The sequence below is a fragment of the Podarcis pityusensis genome (assembly GCF_964106645.2).
Source record: "Podarcis pityusensis genome assembly, chromosome: 2".
NCBI classification, from domain to species: domain Eukaryota; kingdom Metazoa; phylum Chordata; class Lepidosauria; order Squamata; family Lacertidae; genus Podarcis; species Podarcis pityusensis.
The window spans coordinates 43,435,817-43,456,572 of NC_138029.1; the positions used below are offsets into that span (position 1 = coordinate 43,435,817).

The 20,756-nt window shown below is 43.1% G+C and overlaps 1 protein-coding gene and 2 long non-coding RNA genes across 3 annotated transcripts in view; 1 reads left to right on the forward strand and 2 right to left on the reverse strand.

Annotated features, from left to right (window-relative positions):
• Positions 1 to 11,652, reverse strand: part of TECR (trans-2,3-enoyl-CoA reductase) — a 31,436-nt gene extending 19,784 nt beyond the window's left edge. Inside the window, exon 1 of the mRNA XM_080995414.1 lies at positions 11,520 to 11,652. Coding sequence (XP_080851540.1) covers positions 11,520 to 11,534 — 15 coding nt within the window. The 5' untranslated portion in view covers positions 11,535 to 11,652. The remainder of the gene's footprint in view (positions 1 to 11,519) is intronic.
• LOC308471435 lies at positions 88 to 20,601 on the forward strand. The gene is made up of 3 exons (XR_013982962.1): positions 88 to 431; positions 8,556 to 8,639; positions 20,528 to 20,601. It is a non-coding gene; the product is annotated as an uncharacterized lncRNA (long non-coding RNA).
• LOC308471436 lies at positions 8,648 to 11,507 on the reverse strand. Its single transcript, XR_013982963.1, has 3 exons — positions 11,228 to 11,507; positions 10,825 to 10,925; positions 8,648 to 10,793 (listed from the first exon to the last, which is right to left on the reverse strand). It is a non-coding gene; the product is annotated as an uncharacterized lncRNA (long non-coding RNA).
• Positions 20,602 to 20,756: the final 155 nt, after the last annotated feature.

Consider the following 20,756-nt stretch of genomic DNA (forward strand, 5'->3'; position numbering starts at 1 on the left):
GACAACAAGAATTTGGAGTCTGTTCAGCACTTTCAACAGATAGTAAGGGCCAGTTCCAAACAGAGGTATTAATAGAACTGTGCCTCAGAGCCTGGAATGGTCACTCTCATGGCTCAGAGCTTCTAGAACAAAGAATTTCTTCCAGGGGAAGCAGCACACAGATCACACTGACCATATTAAGCTGTTGTGAACAACAATCAGTTGCGCAGGGAGAATGCACGGTGTCATGATGGACTATTCACAGTAGAAGCAGCGTTCCAGAGAAGAATCAGGATGTCAAAGAAATGGTGAAAAGTTTCAAAGCAACACACTGCAGCCTTCAAATGCAGCAGGACTGCAGACCTCCCAGATACCACTGATGGGGAAGCAAACAGATTGCCATCAAACCAGGAAAGAACGAAGAAGAACCCCACCAACATGAATAAGCCCTGGTAAGTAACTAAGGACTGGGGGGGATGGGGGGGGCAACGGAAAGCAATATCTGAACAGCTAGTATAAACCAGGTTGGCTTATGCCACAGACTACTGCTTTATGCAAGAGCCTTTGCAAACAAGGATGGAGTTTGCTGAAATCTCCTCTCAGATCATTCTTTATAAATTGCTTGAGATTAAGAATGCAGTGGAAAGCAAAATGAATGTATGAAAAGGCGTGTAACATATGTAGGGGAGGGCATTTCCCCAGTGTGTGGCTCAGAGGCTGGTACTTAATTCATATCAGTGTGTATCCCAGAAAACATAAGATAATCTTTAAAGCATCCCTTCCATGGATGGGTTGAATGTGCAAACTTGTCAAGCTTATGTGAAATCTGTCCACAGAGGCTGTTTGGGGCTGAAGAGTTCTCTAGCTCGGCATGAGGAAAAGTATATTTCGGGGGGGAGGGGAATCTTCTCACAAGAAAAAAGGCATATTATATTTGCCTGAAAAATCACCAGGAATTAACTGGTTAAGATATTAACAGATCACCAAACTTAATCTCTGAGCCCGAATAGTCACAACCATGTAATAGACTTTTAAGTTTCAGGACGGAGAGAGGTTTAAAAGATGACTTTTGGAGGCTATATAGCGCCACTGTTTGCCCAAGGTAACAGAGAACTTGAAAGCTATTTAATGCATTCCTGTAATTGTCTACTACCTCCCTCTCTGGAATGGATTGAACCCATGTATGGCAAAATAGCCTACTTGCCACACTCACTGGCAAGGGGTGTAGAGAGACCATGGCAAATGAAACCACCCCAGAAAGGTCAGCAGCTATCTCCAGCTCTGCATTTCATTGGACACATAGCAACAATGATTTTGCTGTGGTGCAATACGAAGTATAGCAACTGGCAGTCAACTCATAGCTTACTTACTATGAAATCTCTCTCATACTTGTACATGTGCATTCACAGCTGCCCAAGTTGAGCATGAAGAGAATCAGAGCAGGGACATTAAGGGGTTTCCCCCTTCCCACCCTCAAGTGTAACTGAAGACACTGCAAAAATGTGGTAATTGCATCCCTTAATCCCCACTGATTGAAAATATTAACAACTCCAATGTGTGTCACACTGTTTGCTTGCTGTTTCTGTCCCTTCTAATGACTCCTAAGACACAAGAAATGGGTGTACAGTGGTGCCCCGGTTTACGAACTTAATCCGTTCCAAAAGTCCATTCTTAAAACGAAACCGTTCTTAAACCGAGGCGCGCTTTCCCTAATGAGGTAAAGTTTGCAAACTGGGACACTACTTCCGGTTTTGCGGAGTTCATAAACCGAATAGTTCGTAAACAGGGCTGTTCAGAAACCGAGGTACCACTGTATTTATGCCAGACAAGGTAAATGATTGATACAGTTTTGCCCCATGGTCTGCTTCAGTTCCAAAGGACACAAAATTACAGCCCATAGTTGTTATATTTCATTGTTTTATTTGTTGCTAGCAGGGAGTGCCCGGAGCTGCCCAGGTATTTTTAGGAACCAAAAAAGATTGTGATTTTTAAACTGATAGTGCCATTTGTGAGTTTGGATCTGTCACGCCAAAAACTGGGTGACATCAATGCAAAGTCATGTTTTGGTCTGCCAGCTTGTTTCAAAATGGCTCCTGGCATCCAAACACTGATGAAGACTGCCGCCCCAACTCGGAAACCCTTGTGCCATGTTCAAGAATAATCTCTCAAGAGGTGTCTGAATATACAGAGAACAAACAAACCAGCAAACCTCTTTCCAAAAATATAGCAGATACTATTTCAGGCTCCTTACAGATCTCCCAGGTAGTTTATCCTGGAAATACAGCCATAAAATTCCTGATCACCATGAAAAGACAACACATGCACATTTCACACCTGAGTGGCATGTCAGTATTGTGTTACTCCTATAATACACCCAGTTACAAAAATAACTCCTATGAAGTTATCTATTTAAGTGTCTTGACAGCTTGGCAAGTTTACAATGAAAGCATTCCAAACAGCTACAATTCTGCTATTAATGGAGCCGTAAGAAAAAGATGGTCTGGAGAAGTATGGAACTCCCTTAACAACGCAGTCAACATGTGACAATACAGACAAGTACTAATGGAAGATGTGGAAATAAGTTAGTGGTGGCCTCCCAGTTTCAAGACTTGTAAGCTGCAGGGCAAACAGCCAAGAAGGCCTAGGAAATATTTAACAGCTTTCAGATGGGTGCATCATTGAGATGCAGTGAGATGGTGCCTGCCATTCATTTAGGTATCACAGTCACAGCAGGATGGCCTGGGACAGAAGTCAAATAGGATAGAAAACTGGAGGGAGGGGAGAAACTAATGCTTTAGACTTAATGTAAAACACAGCACTGTACTTGCTTCATATGTTAAGCAAAATTGAAATCAGTATCCTCTGTGCTTCTAGTAATATAGCCACTCTTGTTAGCCACTCTTGACACACTGGTTAGAATGAGTTATAATTAAAGTTTTAAAAAGACTAAGTAAGAAGTATGGTTCATATGAGGATCAAAGTTTTAACTGGTGATGGTATCTGCAACACAATTCTGGCTTTAGAATTATTACAGAAGCAGATGTAGGAGTTGAATATACAGAAGTAGCTGAAAGTTGAAATGAGCCTAAGAACACAAAGAGCCCTCTTGGATCAAACAAAAGGACCATCTATAGTCCAGCATCCTGCTCTCGCATTGCCACAGCCCAACTAGCGCATTCATGGGCAAGTTTTAGATTTTTGCCTGCATTTCAAAAGGACAGAGACTTGGATGATAATAAAAGTAGCAGCAGCTCCTATAGTGAAGCAGCAGACATTCACACAGCATCTAGGCTGACATCTGCTCCATAAATGTAAAGCACATGGTTTCCCCCAAAATAATCCTGGGAACTGTAGATTACTCCTCACAGAGCTACAATTCCCAGCCCACGTAAACTTCAGTCCCCAGGATTTTTTGGGGAGAAGGCACGTGCTTTAAATATGCTTTAAATGGCAGAATCAGAGACTTGTAGAGTTGGAAGGGACCATGAGTTAACTGGTCTACAATTCAAGAATCTTTCACCCAATATGGGGCTCAAACCCACAACCCGAAGATTAAGAGTCTCATGTTCTACCGACTGGGCTATTCATGTATGATATGGGTGTGACCTCTACATCCACATAGGCCTGAATGCTGTCATTTAGACCAGACATTTTGTAGCTTTGTCATCAGATGCAGAAAACTGGCACAATTTCATTTCTGACAACACAAAAAGCAAACCAAAGTTACGCTAACAGACTTGGCAAAGGTCCCAACTACATTAACCAGAGTGGGACAGACATTTTAAATGCACAGTGACCGCAGCCTAAGGACTCTTGTTTCTTTAGTTTACGTAAATGTATCCATCTGCAGTGGGGCTGCTGCTGCTGCTGAATACCAGGCTAAGCAACTGAAGAAGAAAAAGGGAGAACCCTGGAAAGAGATCAAAACGAAAACACATCTACTCAAAATGCTAAGCTGAGAGCACCCTCTGGTGTACACATAAATCCTGAACAGCTAAAATAGACTAAGGAATGACCGCAAGTGGATGTAAAAAGCCGCCCTTGCTTGGGCTTACAGTGCTAAGTTACCATCATGCTAAGAACACCCATTGCAGAGCATGTCATATACAAAATATTTCAGCCAAAAACTCAAAACACATCAAACAGAGGTACTGAATAAAACAGCATTAAATACTCAAAAGATGAAGAGTGGAGAAGAAGCTGAAGAAAATAAATGTGTGCTAACCACACGTGTGCTAAGAGGCAATTCTGACCTCCCAGATTTAATCCTACTGCTTCAGGCATTGTAAGCCTGGATTTTCTTTTAAACTGAGTGTATTGCAACATGCCTAAACAAACTCAACAGGTTGCAAAATACACACAAATAGCAGCTTGTGCAATCCAACCACTTCCAAAGTACAGTGCTCCCTGGTTATGAACTTAATTCATTCTGGAGGTCAGTTCTTAACCTGAGGTACCACTTTAGCTAATGGGACCTCCCGCTGCCGCTGCGCGATTTCTGTTCTCATTCTGGGGCAAAGTTCTTAATCCGAGGTACTACTTCCGGGTTAGCGGAGTCTGTAACCCAAAGTGTTTCTAACCCGAGGTTCCACTGTACCAGCTTCTACACAAATAGGGTAACCTTTGAGGACCCAGAGATTCACACCCATTCAATGTACCTGGAACAAAGCATACTGAATTGTATTCTGCTTCTTTAAAATGTAGGCATAGGTAACTCTTAAGACTGAAGTGTAAAGTGAACCTTAATCAAAACTATCATCATTAATCAAAAGACAACTGAAGGCAGCCCTGTTTGGGGAAGTTTTTAATGTTTAATGCTGTATTGCTTTTGGCACTTGATTGGGAGCCGCCCAGAGTGGCTGGGGAAGCTCAGCCAGATGGGTGGGGTATAAATAAATAAATTATTATTATTATTATTATTATTATTATTATTATTATTATATCATATTCAGATTCCAAAATGGCAATGCTTCAATAAGCTCTTGATCTCACTCAGGGAAAGCCAGGCTCATTAATTTTAAAACCTCTTGCACAAACACCTAAGAGGAGGGCACTCCTGCTCAAATGTCTAACAGTTGCTGTTTTCAAGCTCAGAAAACAAAACCATACTAAAATGGTTGAGGCTCAACAGCAGAGCCACGGAAGCCTCCAGGTGGTACTTCCAAAAGCATCCAAAAGTTTTGATTAACGTTCACTTAACACTTCAGTCTTAAGTGTTCCCTATGCCTACATTTTAGGGACGCGGGTGGCGCTGTGGGTAAAACCTCAGCGCCTAGGACTTGCCGATCGCATGGTCGGCAGTTCGAATCCCCGCGGCGGGGTGAGCTCCCGTCTTTCGGTCCCAGCTCCTGCCCACCTAGCAGTTCAAAAGCACCCCTAAGTGCAAGTAGATAAATAGGTACCGCTTTATAGCGGGAAGGTAAACGGCGTTTCCGTGTGCTGCGCTGGTGCAGGCTCACCAGAGCAGCTTTGTCACGCTGGCCACGTGACCCGGAAGTGTCTCCGGACAGCGCTGGCCCCTGGCCTCTTAAGCGAGATGGGCGCGCAAACCCAGAGTCGGACACGACTGGCCCGTACGGGCAGGGGTACCTTTACCTTTACCTTTTATGCCTACATTTTAAAGAAGCAGAATACACTTGGCCCTGCCACTTCTGCCAGCAGCACTGATTTAGGGCAGGATCACATCCATTTTAGTGAGTTCTCACCCAAAATTGGCACAATCTTGCCTGAAATCATTGCTGCCCAGCAGGGCTCATGACAGTGGCAGAGTGGCAGGGCTGGTGGCAGCAGCAGCAGGTATGGTGGGGAGGGAGCTCTGCCCCAATAAACAGAGTTCAAACTGTTAGCTTGAAGTGGCGTGTAAGTCTCCCAGCCTTCCTACATTACAGGGGTGAGGAACCTTTGGCCCTCCAGATGTTGATAAACCACAACTCCCATCATCCATGGCAATTGACAATGCTTGCTGGGGCTGATGGGAGTTGTTGTTCACCAACATCTGGAGGGCCGAAAGTTCCCCACTCTTGCTGTCTGCTGAACACTGAAAAAGCACAACCCATCTTTGCCCTGATCTGTGCAGGATCAAATACTACCTCCAACCAGTGTGGTACATTAAAAGTTTGATCTTTACACTAGTCATTATCAAACCATATGTTGCATCACAGATGAAAGAACAACTAATGAAATCAATTAAGTCATTCAAAGCTCTCATGAGGCTTTTTCAGTGAGCCTCCTACAAGGGCAGTTCTGTGCTGACTGGACCAGAAGTGATCTAATTATGTCATCATACCCGATACACGGATGTATGTTAGAATTACCTGCCTTCAAAGGAGGTCAGTTGTGGCAACTCTGTACAAGTCACTATTCTGGGCTGACCCCATTCTATCCAATCTTTTCAGATGCAGGAGTTAGGTTTTCCACCCATTTCAGTTCAGAAAAAGAGCGTGCCTCAACTCTCAGAAATCTGAGGAAAAGCTAACCTACCCATTGAAATGCAGAATTAATATGCCATTATTGCTGCAAACACTATCCTAAGAATCTGCAGGTTGCTGCAAGATGTAGGATTGTTATCTTTCAAATGCAAACGAAGTATGCTCCTAACTTCACCAACCCACTCAGAGAACTTATCCTTCCACCTCCAAGGAAGGAAAAGTTGCACAGGTTACCTGTAGAAACTCCTCTCCCAAGTTTTCAAAGCTGGTCAGACATATCCAAAAGATGGGTTGTCCTTGGTAAAAAACATAAGAATCATAGAGTTGGAAGGGACCATCTTGAAAGGAAGGAAGGTAGGTAGCTAATGGATCAGAAACAGAAATCCAGTGGGCCAGGGATGAGCAGGAGTTACACCATGATCTGCTTACGCATTTCTGGTGAACTACTTAAAGCTTTCTGATTGCTGGAAATCTTGTAAAGAATGTTGTACTAAGTCCAGCAAGGGACTTAAGCCAGAGTACATACCCAGCATCGCTTAGCACAGATTAGTTATATGCTGTAACTGTTAACATAGGAATTCTAGATCATTGAGAAGCAGGTCTATTTGTATTCTAGTCACAGCCTAACTTGAAACATCCTGTATCAGGGATTTGGAACCTGTGACTCTCTAGATGCTGTAGGACTATAACTGATCATTCCTGGCCATTGACCAAGTTGCCTGCAACTGAAGGAAGTTAGATCCAACATCTGGAGGGTAGCAGCTTCCCCATCCTGACCTATGCAGTGTACATGATGTGTGTAGCTCCAGTTAGCTGAGACACTTAATCCCCACTCATCAGCCTAATAATCCAGCTCTGTTTGCCTGCAAATCTCATAATGTCCCACCCAACCTGTACAAATCAAAAAGCAAGAGATAGGCCCTTGGCTGGACCTTGTGTATGGGGGTCCCAAGCTGTCTCCAATGCAAACAGCTCTTGGTCTTCTTTACCTTAATATTGTAGGCGGAATTTATTTTGCATGTGCAACAAAGATCCTTTATCAAGATTCCAGTCTCTGAATTGACAGCTTTTAAAAAGTTTTGCATAAATATTAAGCAGCTGTAATTGAAGACTAAGCAGTGGTAGTTAAGATGGCTTAGAAAAAAAATGCAAGCGGTTGTTAATTGGACAATGTATTTAATACCAGGCATACACAAGTACACTGCCTAGACCCAAAGTCTAAGGAGACAAGCATACAGCTTCCTACATATTCCAGCTTGAAACAGACCTTGAATCCTTTCCCCATCCCACTTTATTAAAAGATAACAAATGGGTGTCATATACAACTTACATAATATCTTATTCAATGCGGTGTGTAACACCCTAGGCAAGCCTTCCCTTTCGATAAAGCATGTTGAATCAGATTTGTATTTTAATTATGAAAGGCTCAACTTTAAACTAACAGCAGGAATAGAATCATAATGTAGAGACAAATGCTTGAACTTATCTCCCCTGCATGATGTAACTAGATCTGTTCATGCTGTTAACTAGAGACAGGAGGGCTGAGCCCATTTGTCTATTTAGAAAAAAAACATATCCCAAGTTTGTCCTGGGGAGGGGTGTTCCTCTATTCCACATCAATATATTAGAACGAGATTAAACATTCTCCTGCTCACTTCCCAGACAAGACCATTCACCATACAGTATATCTGATAAACTGCTGAGCTGGTTGGGCAGGCTGTACATATAGCCAATCTTAGTAAGTGCTGCACTGCTAGGCATATATCCATTTACAGAACAGGTGCAAAGGCTTCTCTGACCTCATGGCGAAGAGACAGACTTAGCTGCTCAGGTCATTCTCCAGATTGCAGCAGAACATTTGCTCTCTTGCCTTACAAGCTTCAGTTACTTTCAAGTTACAAATGCTCAGAACGGTTAAAAAAGAAATCATGTAAGTCTCTACATCATGTTTGTTTTTTTAAAAAATTCTGAAAGCACCTAAATATTTTTTTTAAAAAAATGCACTGTCTCCTAGGCAGGAACTCAGACATGTTATCATGGTCTCAGAACAATATAAACACAAAACGACAAATGCTCCACTTCAAACTTATTCTGCAGACAAGACTTTAATTCTCTTAGACTAATTGTATTCAAATCTTCTACCTTCAGGGAAGCCTTTCTATACAGATATGTCTGCCAAGGGACCCCTACATATTGGCCATGGAACTCCAATATGCTACAAAGGACTCTGAGGTGTGTTTTAGGTTTCTACTTGGTATACACTTGGTTCATTTGGTCACTAACTAAGCTGGTTGGGTGTTGCCATTACCACAAAACAAGCACAACCTACGAACACAGTATTATTTCATGTTTACATGATGTATGGGAAGAATAGTAGTGGTCGGTTAACTGTATTTCAGGAAATCTCGTCTATGGATCTTTTCACTAATAACCTCATAAGAGTCCAAGGAAACTCAGAATTTCCCAGAACGCAATTTAAAAACCACTAGGACACAGTTACCGGATTGCTAGCAGTCAAAACAATGAAGTACATGGGCCTAAATGTCTTCCAGGTCAGGTCAGATTAACAAGGGACCCTAATACCAAGTCAAAAGCCCTGCTGGCAATTCCCCTCCTCTACCTCCATGAACTGGCTCAACTCCACCCATAACTCCATTAGCTAATACTGTACAAAATTAAAGTACATAGACAACTGGTCTGATGTATCTCTGAATAACAGAAAACTGTAATCAAAGCCAGTTTTTTTTCTACCCAGCTCCAGGCTGGACATTTCATGCCCAAGGAGGGCTTACACTGTTGAACAGTGAAGATACACAAAGTGATTATTATATGTTTATATGCTGGACAGTTAGTTGGCCTCCTAACAGAACCTGCAGAACTTTTCAGCCATTAGTACTGCAGTAAAGAAAAAACATAACCCTGCTCTTCGTACAACTAAGTTTGCTCTTTTTTTCTGGTGTCTCAATACATTACACCACTGTGCAGATGCATGTAGGATCAAAGGGCAGAACTTCAGTGCATCCCACACACTGTGCCTGAAGCATGAATTGCAGGTGTTTCTGATAAGGATGTTGGGAAACAGACAACTACAGTAATTTTCTGGCTGGAAACAGACCTATGGTCTGACTTGCTCAACAGCCAATCTCCAAGAAGAGACAACAATCAGCACCATGGAAGATACCTCAAATTCATGCATCAAGCATAGTTTAAAATTTGTCTCAGAAAGTCCTACTTCTAACTACCAGGTGCCAGTTCTGTTTGAACAGCTTTCTGAATATTCCAATTTATCTTACAAAATTAGAGACTTATTGATTAAAGGGCTCGTTCACACTTCCACTTGTCCTGTGCTTAGAAAGCATAGGTCCAAGCAGTTTTCCTCTTGACCAGTGCTTTCTAGGCACAGGTCTGAGCATCTCTGCCCTTCCCATGCTCCTTTCCCAGAGAAAATCTGCTCTTTAGCTCTAAAATGGAGCAAACATCAATCCAGAAAAAAACTGAATTACTGTTTGCTCCAGTTGAGAACTAAAGAGTGGTTTTCCCTGGGGGAAAGCAGTGGGACAAGAGGAAGTCTGGGTAAGTCCTAACATATAAAAGCAGCAAGTTATTCAGGCACCTTGCAGGTGCACATACTTCCCACTTTCAGGATGAAACATAAAAGCCCTTGAGCAATCCTGAACTGAGATGTTCAATGGACTACAGTAACTCATAAACTGCATCATACACATTCCACTCTATATAGGATTATTAGAAATCACACGGGGCAGTACAAAGAAGCCAGACTTATTGGTAAATCCTACATAGACACCTGTCTAAAAAGGAAAAAAAGCCAGCCAGGAGGATCCACATTCATACTGATGGATAGAAAAGTGCTTTGCACATTCACTCACTTAGCAAACCAAGTTACACTGTTCACATTTTCAAGAGACTTTATTAAGTTTCAGTTATTATACAGTATTCCATGCTTGCATCAGTACACCAGACCCATTTAAATAAAATCTTGTGAAGGTGAAGAAGTTTTGCAACCCATAATACTGCTAGACAAGCCAGAACATTATCACATCAAGGCAGACTTGCACAATGAGAATAAGATGGGGTTGAACCAGGTTCTCTTGAGCAATCAAAAATACATTGTGTGCCAAAGAACAGCATAATAAAGTAGCAGTATCATGTGAAACAAGCATCTTTATCTGAAATGATCTAAACAAAATTTATACATCACTATACTAAGAGGCATATGTTGCAATTTCAAGAATGAGGGAACATTTCTAATGATGGTTATTGCATTTTAAACATCCTTCCTCTACGACCACTCACTGAGCTTCTTCCTGGAACATCTCGGAGCCGAGGATTTTTTATTATTATGGTAAGAGTATATGTGCAGAAAACCTGAGATGGTAAGAGTATATGTGCAGAAAACCACCACTTATCTAAAATTCTAATGGCAGTATGGTTATCGAAACACATCTCACCTAAGAGAAACAATGGCTTGGAATATATCTCAACAGCAGCACTTAGCCACTTCATATTTTAAGAACAAGAAAAATGAGACAGGAAGTTATTACGTCAAGTGTGAAAGAATTAAGTACTGCAATAAGCATGCAAGCATGCAAGGAAACACCCACGAAAAAGACCATCGAAATAATAAATAATAATGGCAGTACTTTATATAATTTAACTGGAGCAACTGAGGCTGGCGTCCTATGCAAACTTGCAGGTGTCACAGAACTCCCTCTTAGGCACGCCAGCAGTTTGGGAGGCTTAAGGCTGCACGTCCTGCATAGAAATGGTGCAAAGTACGTGCCACCAAAGGACTGCCCTACCCTGGAGCCGATTAAATGAGAAAGCTTATCCCCTTCCTGCTCTCCTATAGCCAACGCGCGCCCATCCTACTGTGGACCCATTCGATGTTCGCACATGCGTGCCTTCACTCGCGCGCCCCTGGGCACAAATTGCCGCGCATGCGCCCCCCGCGAGCCACAGTCCCACGCGTGCGTCGTACCCACCAACCTCCCCTCAGGTCAGAGCGCAAGGGGCAGAATTTCCCACGGGGCAAGAGGGCGGCCACCGGGGCGCAACCGCTTCCCCTTCCCGGCCTCCGTTCGTCCCCCTCACCTCATAGTACTTCATAGCTCCGCACTCGGCGCTGCCACAGCCTGGCACCCTTTCTCTTCACGTGACACCCTAACCTCATTGAAAAGGGGCGCGGCACGAGGATCAGGACGGCGAATCACAGGGATTCGGGCTCAGGTGCCCAACCAATCAGGGGATTAGGACGGCCCCACCCGCCTACATACCCGCCCCAAGCGTCCCTATGGAAACACGTGGCGCGTGACAGCAACCGAGCCAATCAACGGGCAGGGTGATAAGAGTGGCAGGCTAGTGAAGCTGTTACAAAATTCGACGAGGGGGCGGTGGGTGAGACATGAGCCAATCACAATAGGCCATAGAAATGCAATAACTCTTTTGCGACTACTGTACTGCTGTAAGTGATAGGCTGAGCTGCGGAAAGCCTGGCATAGGAGTAAGCCTTGCTGAACTCAGTGGAACTCGGAGATCATAGAATCATAGAATTGTACAGTTGGAAGGGATCCTGAGGGTTATCAAGTCCAATCCCTGCAATGCAAGACTCTCAACTGCATAATACATGCGAGATGGCCATCCAACCTCTGCTTAAAAAACCCCAAGGAAGGAGAGTCCACCAGCTTCCAAGAGAGCCTGTTCCACTGTCAAACAGCTCTTACCGTCAGAAAGTTCTTCCTGATGTTTTGTCTTAATTTCCTTTCTGGTTACCTGAATACAGTGGTACCTCGGGTTACAGACGCTTCAGCTTGCAGACGCTTCAGGTTACAGACTCCTCTAACCCAGAAATATTACCTCGGGTTAAGAACTTTGCTTCAGGATGAGAACAGAAATCACGTGGCGGCAGTGGGAAGCCCCATTAGCTAAAGTGGTACCTCGGGTAAAGAACAGTTTCAGGTTAAGAATGGACCTCCGGAATGAATTAAGTTCTTAACCCGAGGTACCACTGTACATTGGTTCAGATCCTACCTCTGGAGCAGGAGAGGAAGAGGGAGAAGCAAACCAGCATTCTGGCTGTTGCTCCCTCTGGAGGAAAGCAAGTGTTCATTAGAAATACCTTTACGCAGCAGCTCCAAGCCATCCCGGTTTCTGATTCGATCCCAGAATGTCTCACTTTTCCTTAAAGGTAAAGGTAAAAGGACCTCTGACCATTAGATCCAGTCGTGACTGACCTGGGGTTGCGGCGCTCATCTCGCTTTATTGGCTGAGGGAGCCGGCGTACAGCTTCCAGGTCATGTGGCCAGCATGACTAAGCCACTTCTGGCGAACCAGAGCAGCGCACAGAAACGCCTTTTACCTTCCCGCCGGAGTGGTTCCTATTTATCTACTTGCACTTTGACGTGCTTTCGAACTACTAGGTTGGCAGGAGCAGGGACTGAGCAACGGGAGCTCACTCCATTGCGGGGATTCAAACCACCGACCTTCTGATCGGCAAGTCCTAGGCTCTGTGGTTTAACCCACAGCGCCACCCGCGTCCCTCACGTTTCCTTAGGACGTCCCTATTTTTATTGGCAAAATGTTGGATGGCATTCCTTTATGGCAGACATAGGCAAACTCCGGCCCTCCAGATGTTTTGAGACTACAATTCCCATCATCCCTGGCCACTGGTCCTGTTAGCTAGGGATGATGGGGATTGTAGTTCCAAAACATCTGGAGGCCCGGAGTTTGCCTATGCCTGCTTTATGGCCTACAAAGTTATTGGCAGGCTAACATTATAGGCAGTATATTGCGAGAAGACCACTGGGCCGAAACTGACAATAAAAGTCTACTGGTGCAGTCTTTCTCTAATCTCTAATAATAATAGGTTCGAAACTTAATCCCACAACAGTCAGATGGAATGTAGTTTCCTCTAGTTTAATGGCATAGCAAGGCCAGAAAAGAAGGGCCCTGCTACTGCCACCTAGTGGCTATAACATTACTACTTCTTAATTACAGTCCACCACAAATCCTGATAAACCATAAAAGCTTCCACAATATTGCCAGCACTGAACCTCAAAGAGTTCTATTGCAAAGTACAATCCCTACAGCTTAAACACAACACCCCATTCAACTTGCAGAGAAGAAATTCCTTCTCATCCCTGTACCACAGGCCGCGACATAATAACACATGATCAGCCGTCTCCTCCACTGCATGTACTTCACAGGAATCAAGGTTGGTCTTCTCAATGTTAAACAAATTATTCTGAAGAATGCAGTGCCCTGTCAAACCATAACAGACTAATCTGTCTCATCTGTTTGCTGACTAAAGATCCAGACGAAAAACGTAAACCCTCCTACCAGCTGCATCTTTTTCAGTGTCTTCAAGCGTTATGCTCCTGCTTAACCCAACGCTTCTAGGAAAGACAAAGGTAATACATTATCCATTTATACGTGTCCCAAAGCATATTTGTCAGGCTGAACCTCAGTCTCATATATAATTCCCATGTGAACTGAAACCCAATAAAAACCAGACCCAGAGACCTTTTCATTGTAGTTAAAAATAATGGACAACACAGCGCATTTAACCTCTGTACAAACAAACAAAAATGAATGCTCATTAAATAGCCAACTTCATCTAATTCCCCTGCAAAGAAACCAGAATGAATGCTCAATAAACAGGTCATCTGGAAGAGCCCTCTGTTTGCACAATGCAAGATGCAGTTATCTGGTAGAGTTTCATCATAAATACAACATGGTTGATAGTGGCAAGGAAGACAAATATGGGAAGGAAGCCTAATAGTCTCATAAAGTTGCTGAGACAAGCCAACAGAAGTATAACACAAGAAAAGAGAAGAAGGAAATTATTACAGATCTAAAGTCTCTGTGTGGTTGAGGAAGAGCCTCCCATTTATTTTAGCTCCTTTGCTTAATCCTCTTTCCTTAGCAAATGCCCTTCATATGTACTGTGCATACTGCAAGGCTATTTCAAGCACAGGTTCTATTAATATAGCCTCTGGAAAACAGTACAGGCAAATGAATAATTGGAGGAAATAACTTAAAAGGCCAACACTGTCTGAGGCTTCACTTTTCTATTTGTAATCTCCCCTGCCCTGAAAAAGTCATTATTTCTAGGACAGCATTTCAAATTAAAAGCAGTGCTTTTTTCTGGGGGGATGCAGGGGTACACATACCCTAAACATTTTCTAACCTTTGTACTTTTGTCCATATATTGTATTTATTTTTCCCAATTTGAACTATAACATGATGATTTTCTTGAGTCAAAATGCGAGTACCCCTAAACATTTTTTAGGGGGGAAAGCACTGATTAAAAGAATCTTCTTCAGATTAATAATTCAGCTAACATGTAGCAAACAGAGATGCTTATGCCTAGATTTCCAGCATTGGGATGGGATATGAAGAGCTTTAAAAGGCTGGATTCATCCCCCATATATCCCCCTGACGCTTTTAAATCACTATATTCCTCAGACCGTGGAAACTTTACCTCACCCAGGCAGACAAATTCTGGAAGAATTGGTTGCAGTCCTAGATAGCCAGAGGATAGCAGTGAAGAAGCATGCACATAGCTGCAGGTGTGTTTAAGGTCTCTTGCAACTGGTTGAACTGGCAAGCCAGATTTAAAATAGGAGAGTCCCCTTTGCCCCTTTCACCAAGTGACTAGCTGTCGCAAAGACTCCTGCGCTTGTTCTTCTCCCTTGACCACCTGCATTATGGCTGTCTAAGATTGGGGCCTTGTCTGTGTTCAAGAAGACTCCTAAGGCTTTTTGAGCTTTGGGGGCAAAAGTCAACTGAAGTGGGCAAAAGTGATGGTCTTGCTCTATAAATTAGTGAGAATTATACCTCAGAAGATGTAGGCATGCAGAAGGTCCCAGGGTGGAATTCAATGCAGCACTGAGTGGGGTAAGCATGTATGGAACAACATCTGCTTATATGATGAGATTTTTTTCCCCCCCTGCACCCCAAAAACCTTTATTTGGGAACAAATTTGTGGGATGTGGGTGGAGGAGAGGAGAGAAAAGTCCTGTTGCACAGGTGGACATCATTCCATGCACACAACAACTTACAGTGGTACCTCGGGTTACATACGCTTCAGGTTACATACACTTCAGGTTACAGACTCCGCTAACCCAGAAATAATACCTCGGGTTAAGAACTTTGCTTCAGGATGAGAACAGAAATTGCGCAGCGGTGGCACAGCAACAGCGGGAGGCCCCATTAGCTAAAGTGGTGCTTCAGGTTAAGAACAGTTTCAGGTTAAGAACGGACCTGCAAAACGAATTAAGTACGTAACCAGAGGTACCACTGTAGTTGACTCCTGCCCCAGGTTCTTTCCCATCCATTCCCAGTTAAAACGTTCTGTGATGGAACAGCGTCATTTTCACACCATATATTTAAAGCACATGACTTCCCTCAAATAACCATGGGTTTTCACCTCACAGAACTACAGTTCCTAGCATCTTTAACAAACTACAGTTCGCAGGATTCTTTGCAGGAAGCCACGTGCTTTAAATGTAAGGTGTGGGTGTGACATGTTGGAAACAATCTCTGCTGCAGACCTTGAAGAATTTCTGCTTATTACCGTAAGTAATATTGGGCTAGATGTTCTCCACGGTCTGATTCCATATAAAATAGCTTCATATTCTGACATGTAAACATGCACAGGATTGTGCTGTAAATCTGTTAGTGGTCATTTATCATGGCCGCTGAGTTTTCAACCCATATGTATATACAGCTATATTATCAGTCCACTTCACCTTAATTGTGGAGCAAATTATGCAAATTCATGGCTCAACAAATAAGTCCTCCACCTCACCTTAAGGTTTAGAGGCATGGACGCACCTGGGAGAATTTTCATTCCTTTTTCCTGCTGTGAAATATTTCCCCCTTTGCCAGTTTCAAGGCCTTGAGCTATGTGCAAAATATGTTCTGGTGTCACTTTTGTCTGAACATGTTGAGTGACTAGAAGACACTTCTGTTGCACAACCTTTTGTAATACTATACTAACCTTAAACTGGTTTGTGCCTAATCAGCAGTTTGCCTGTAGAAGGGTGTTCACCCATGGAATTTAGCACTGTTGCCTAATGTCTGCATCTGGCAAAATACAGGTGGATGTGATTAACTGTACACACTGCATTACTTATACTTTCTCTTTGTTCGTCATGTAGCTAAGAACTGGATTCACTCCTGCCTGAACTAAACACACACACACACACACAATAATTTGAGAGGCAAAATAGGTTCATTGACATCCAAGGCCAGAGGCTTCTTTCACACAACTTATGGTACTGTTCAGACATTTAATAGCTTGAGAGGCTTGGTGCAGACTTATAGTTTTTTTTGTGACCCCTTTAATCTTTTTAATGAATCACGCATTTAATAATTTGCCAAGGATGGTACCTTCTTACCACATTCTCCCACAAAATGAGAGTAAAAATATATTAATGAGTCATTGCCTAGGATCTCCTCCTGGCACACCCACACAGAAAGTTGGCTCTAAACATGCCAGCACATTTGCTCATCAATGGAATCCACTGTGATTTTACACAATTCGCTACTCAGCCGTTTCTTGTCTGTTACTAAATTGCAGCATTCTTGCAATAAAAGGCAGCTAACAAAAGGCAGTGAAGACTATCATAGCTTCTGTTTGAGGTCAGAGCAGCAGGAATTCCATTATAGACACCAGCTACCCTATGAACTTCCATTTTGTATTAATCACATTTGCATCCCACCCTTCTCTGATGAAGTCAGGGAGGCATACATGGGACATTATTCCACTTTTTCCTTACAAAAACCCTGTGAGCAACTTATGCTGGGAAATGCTGAGTGGCCCAGGATCATCATCCAATGAGGTGTGTTGTTGTTTTTTTGTGCTCGAATTTGAACTCAGCTCTCCCAGTCCCAAGCAAGGATAACTTTGGGCCACCTTCCCTGCTCTGTCACTGTTGCCATCATACCTACTGCCTCCGCAACCACTTCTACCACTGGCAGAGAAGCAGTGCTGGCATTGGCACCAACGTAAGGTGAGATATCACCAAAATTGCATGAGATCTTGTACGCGACACAAGATATTGAGCCATTTTAGATATCATTTCAGCTAATACTGGTGCCGCTTCTGCATTAGCGGTGGAGGCTGCTGCCTTGGGGGCTTCAGCTGCCTGAGGCAGCCGCCTCAGTCTACCTAATAGCTGAGTCGGCTCTGCTTTTGGCACTCCAGTAGTTGTTGGACTTCAGCTCTCATAAGTCCTAAGCAGAATAGCCATTCATCAGGAATGATGGGCATTCTAGTCCAGCAACATCTGGAGGACCAAAGGTTCCTCATCCCAGCTCTGGCCACTGCGTTACTGTACATCAGCTCCAGTACTGCTGAGGTACCTAAATCTGTCTTCACACCGGCATGATGTCATTAAAGCTCCCTTATCTTGCAGACTATGCTATGGAAGACAACCACTATTCTATTCATTACACACTGGAAGCATTCCTATAAACTTATCGTCCCCCTAAAATGATGATTTTTCTGTAAATGCAGTACCAGTTAGTCTGTGGGGCTGTCCGAGATCTTGCAAGAGCCTCGTAGAGTCTAGTAAACAAGTCTGATAGCTTAAATACTCTTTCCACACCAGGAAAACCCTGCCCAAAAAGAGCTCTCCTTTTAATTTGTGTAATTTGAACTGGCCAGCCTTCAACCGCACAAAGTTGAAACTGCACATATTAAACACGCTGTACTAAGTTGCTGGCCATTCATTATTTGTAGTCAGGTTGCAAATGTATGCTCTCAATTAACAATGTAGACTAATAACTTGGGAGGGAGGGGCTCTCAGCCACAGGGGGGCCTAATTCTGCACATGCCTATAACTCCACTATTGACACTTCTACCGTACTTCTAGCATAAGGAAGTCCTAGTTGCTGGTGGTGATAAGAGATTCTACAAGACCTCCAAATTGAATAATCAGTGTTACTGCTACTAGTTGAAGTGCTCCACCTGCTGTTCACCGACAGCCCTGCCTATTCAGGGCTCTACTGATATAAAATTAAATATGTGCAGTACTTTAGGTTGGAGACCTGCGACTAGTTGCAGCACATGAATGCCAAAATATTAGCTGACACGGGTCACTAGGGCTTTTTGAATTTTTCAACTTTCAAATTCCCAAAATGAGGGGTGCTAAAAAGTTGTAAGATGACTTGGGAATTCAAACTATATTTTGGTTAAATTAAGATAATTTAGTTTTGCTTGGTAAGTAAAATGTGTGAAAAATTCATAGAAATAATGAAAAATGATTGCCAAGTATTCAGTTATATGTTAATAATAATATTATTATAGGAATTCTGAGGTCTTATATATAAAAAACAAATGTTCATAAATCTACAAGGCAAACACATAAATAAGTATATAAACCACATGGCTGAAATAGTACAGGAGAATAATCCTGAAGCCATTTTGACTCTCCCAAATTGACTTCAAATATTTCTCTGCAAGGAGGAAGGAAATGGGAAAAGCTTTCCAATTGTCTTTGGACTGTAGGGGCTTATACCTCCCTGTAAATACAGTCTGGCAAGTATCTGTTAAGCTGAGCACACTATCAATATGAGTAAGAGATTCATGAACTAAGTATTTACCATTTCAAAGGAATGGCCAGGCTACCCAGAAAAGGCAATCAGTTAAGGCAGGAATGTCCAACCAGTAGATCGTTATCTACCAGTAGATCCCTGTGGCTGATCCTGGTGGATCACGGGATCCTTATCATGTACAAAATGTTGCAGGGGAAAAGCTAAAAAAAACTGTGCAATTGTCCCCTCAAAAAGCTCAACAACTCTGGGCAATCCACCCACCCCACGCATGCTCCTCTACCCTCCAATGACAACGGGTAAATCACTGCCAGTTTTTTATACTGGGAGTAGATCACAGTCTCTTAGGAGTTGGACATGCCTGAGATAAGGCATTATCAGGTACCGTATTTTTCGCTCTATAAGACGCACATTGCCCCCTCCAAAAATTAAGGGGAAATGTGTGTGCGTCTTATGGAGCGAATGCAGGCTCCTTAGCTTCAGCGATAGCAATGCAAAACCTCCAAAGTGCAGTGGGAGCACTCCCGCTGCGCTCCGGAGGCTTCGGGTTGCCTTCACTGAAGGCGAAAGCAATGTGGGAGAGGGAGAGCTACACAGCACCCCTTCAGCTAAGCGGGAGGAGAAATGGAAGGGGCTCTGTTTCTCCTGCCGCTTCGCTGAAGGGGCACTGCGCAGAGAGGGGGATAATTTTTTTTCCCCTAGTTCTTCCCCTCTAAAACAAGGTGTGTCCTATGGTGCGTCCTATAGAGCGAAAAATACATATCCTGGCAGACAGGAGAGAAGCAACACACTAAATCTTTCTGTGATGTATGTATGATGTTTTGAGGGGTGGTCTTGAGTTACAGGGGAGGCAATTTCAAATGTCTGTATGTATAAGAGCTTGGACACCATTGTTCTGGGTTCCTCTCCTTCCTCCCTGCGTGGGGTGAGCGGGGGACCCTGTTGCAACAGTTTAATAAAGATCATGCTTACTAGCTGCTTTGCTTCTCAATATTCTCTGGTTGGCCTCTTTTATTTTCTCCTACTGATAGAAAACCTACATAAGGACTCTATACGGGCTCTTGGATACCCCATAAGGGACAAAGGAGCAGTTTTTTCTAATAACAGTATTATTATCATTTAGCATTACCTGCCATTTGCAGTAGGTAAGATTAAAATTATTTGGTTTTCCAAAAGGAGTTTATGTGTATTTCCATCAAACATAGACTTACTAAGCCAGATGTAAATAATGACAGATTTGGATTCCTGACACCCAAAAAACACTTTTAAAGACCCCTCAGGGAAGAAATTTGCAAAAAAAAAAGAAAAAAGTTTCACCCCCTAAAATGACACGCCCTAACGGATAGGTATTGCTAACAAGTCTGCACATTGCAAGTTTGTACATGCAATGCGGCCTTGGTTTTTAAATTAAATTACTAACCTAGTGAGCTGGACAATCCTTGTGTGCTTTCCTCTGCGTCACTCCCAGCACCACACCCAACTGACTCACTCCTAATAGGTTTTCAGTATTTAAACACTCCACTTTTAATCCTTCCTCTCAGCTCTCCGGCAGTCATCAGCTCACGTATGAGGAAACCTGATTCACAAAGAGGCCAAGGGACTCACCAAAGGTAAGATGGGGAGAAATCAATTGAAAGAGCTCAGCACAAGTTTAGCAGTGCAAGGACTCGAATTAAGACCCCAGCACAGACACAACAAAGATTTCGCATTGACACACTCAACCTCCTTCCCTCCTAAAACTAAAGAGAACCCCAAACCCTGTCCCATTAA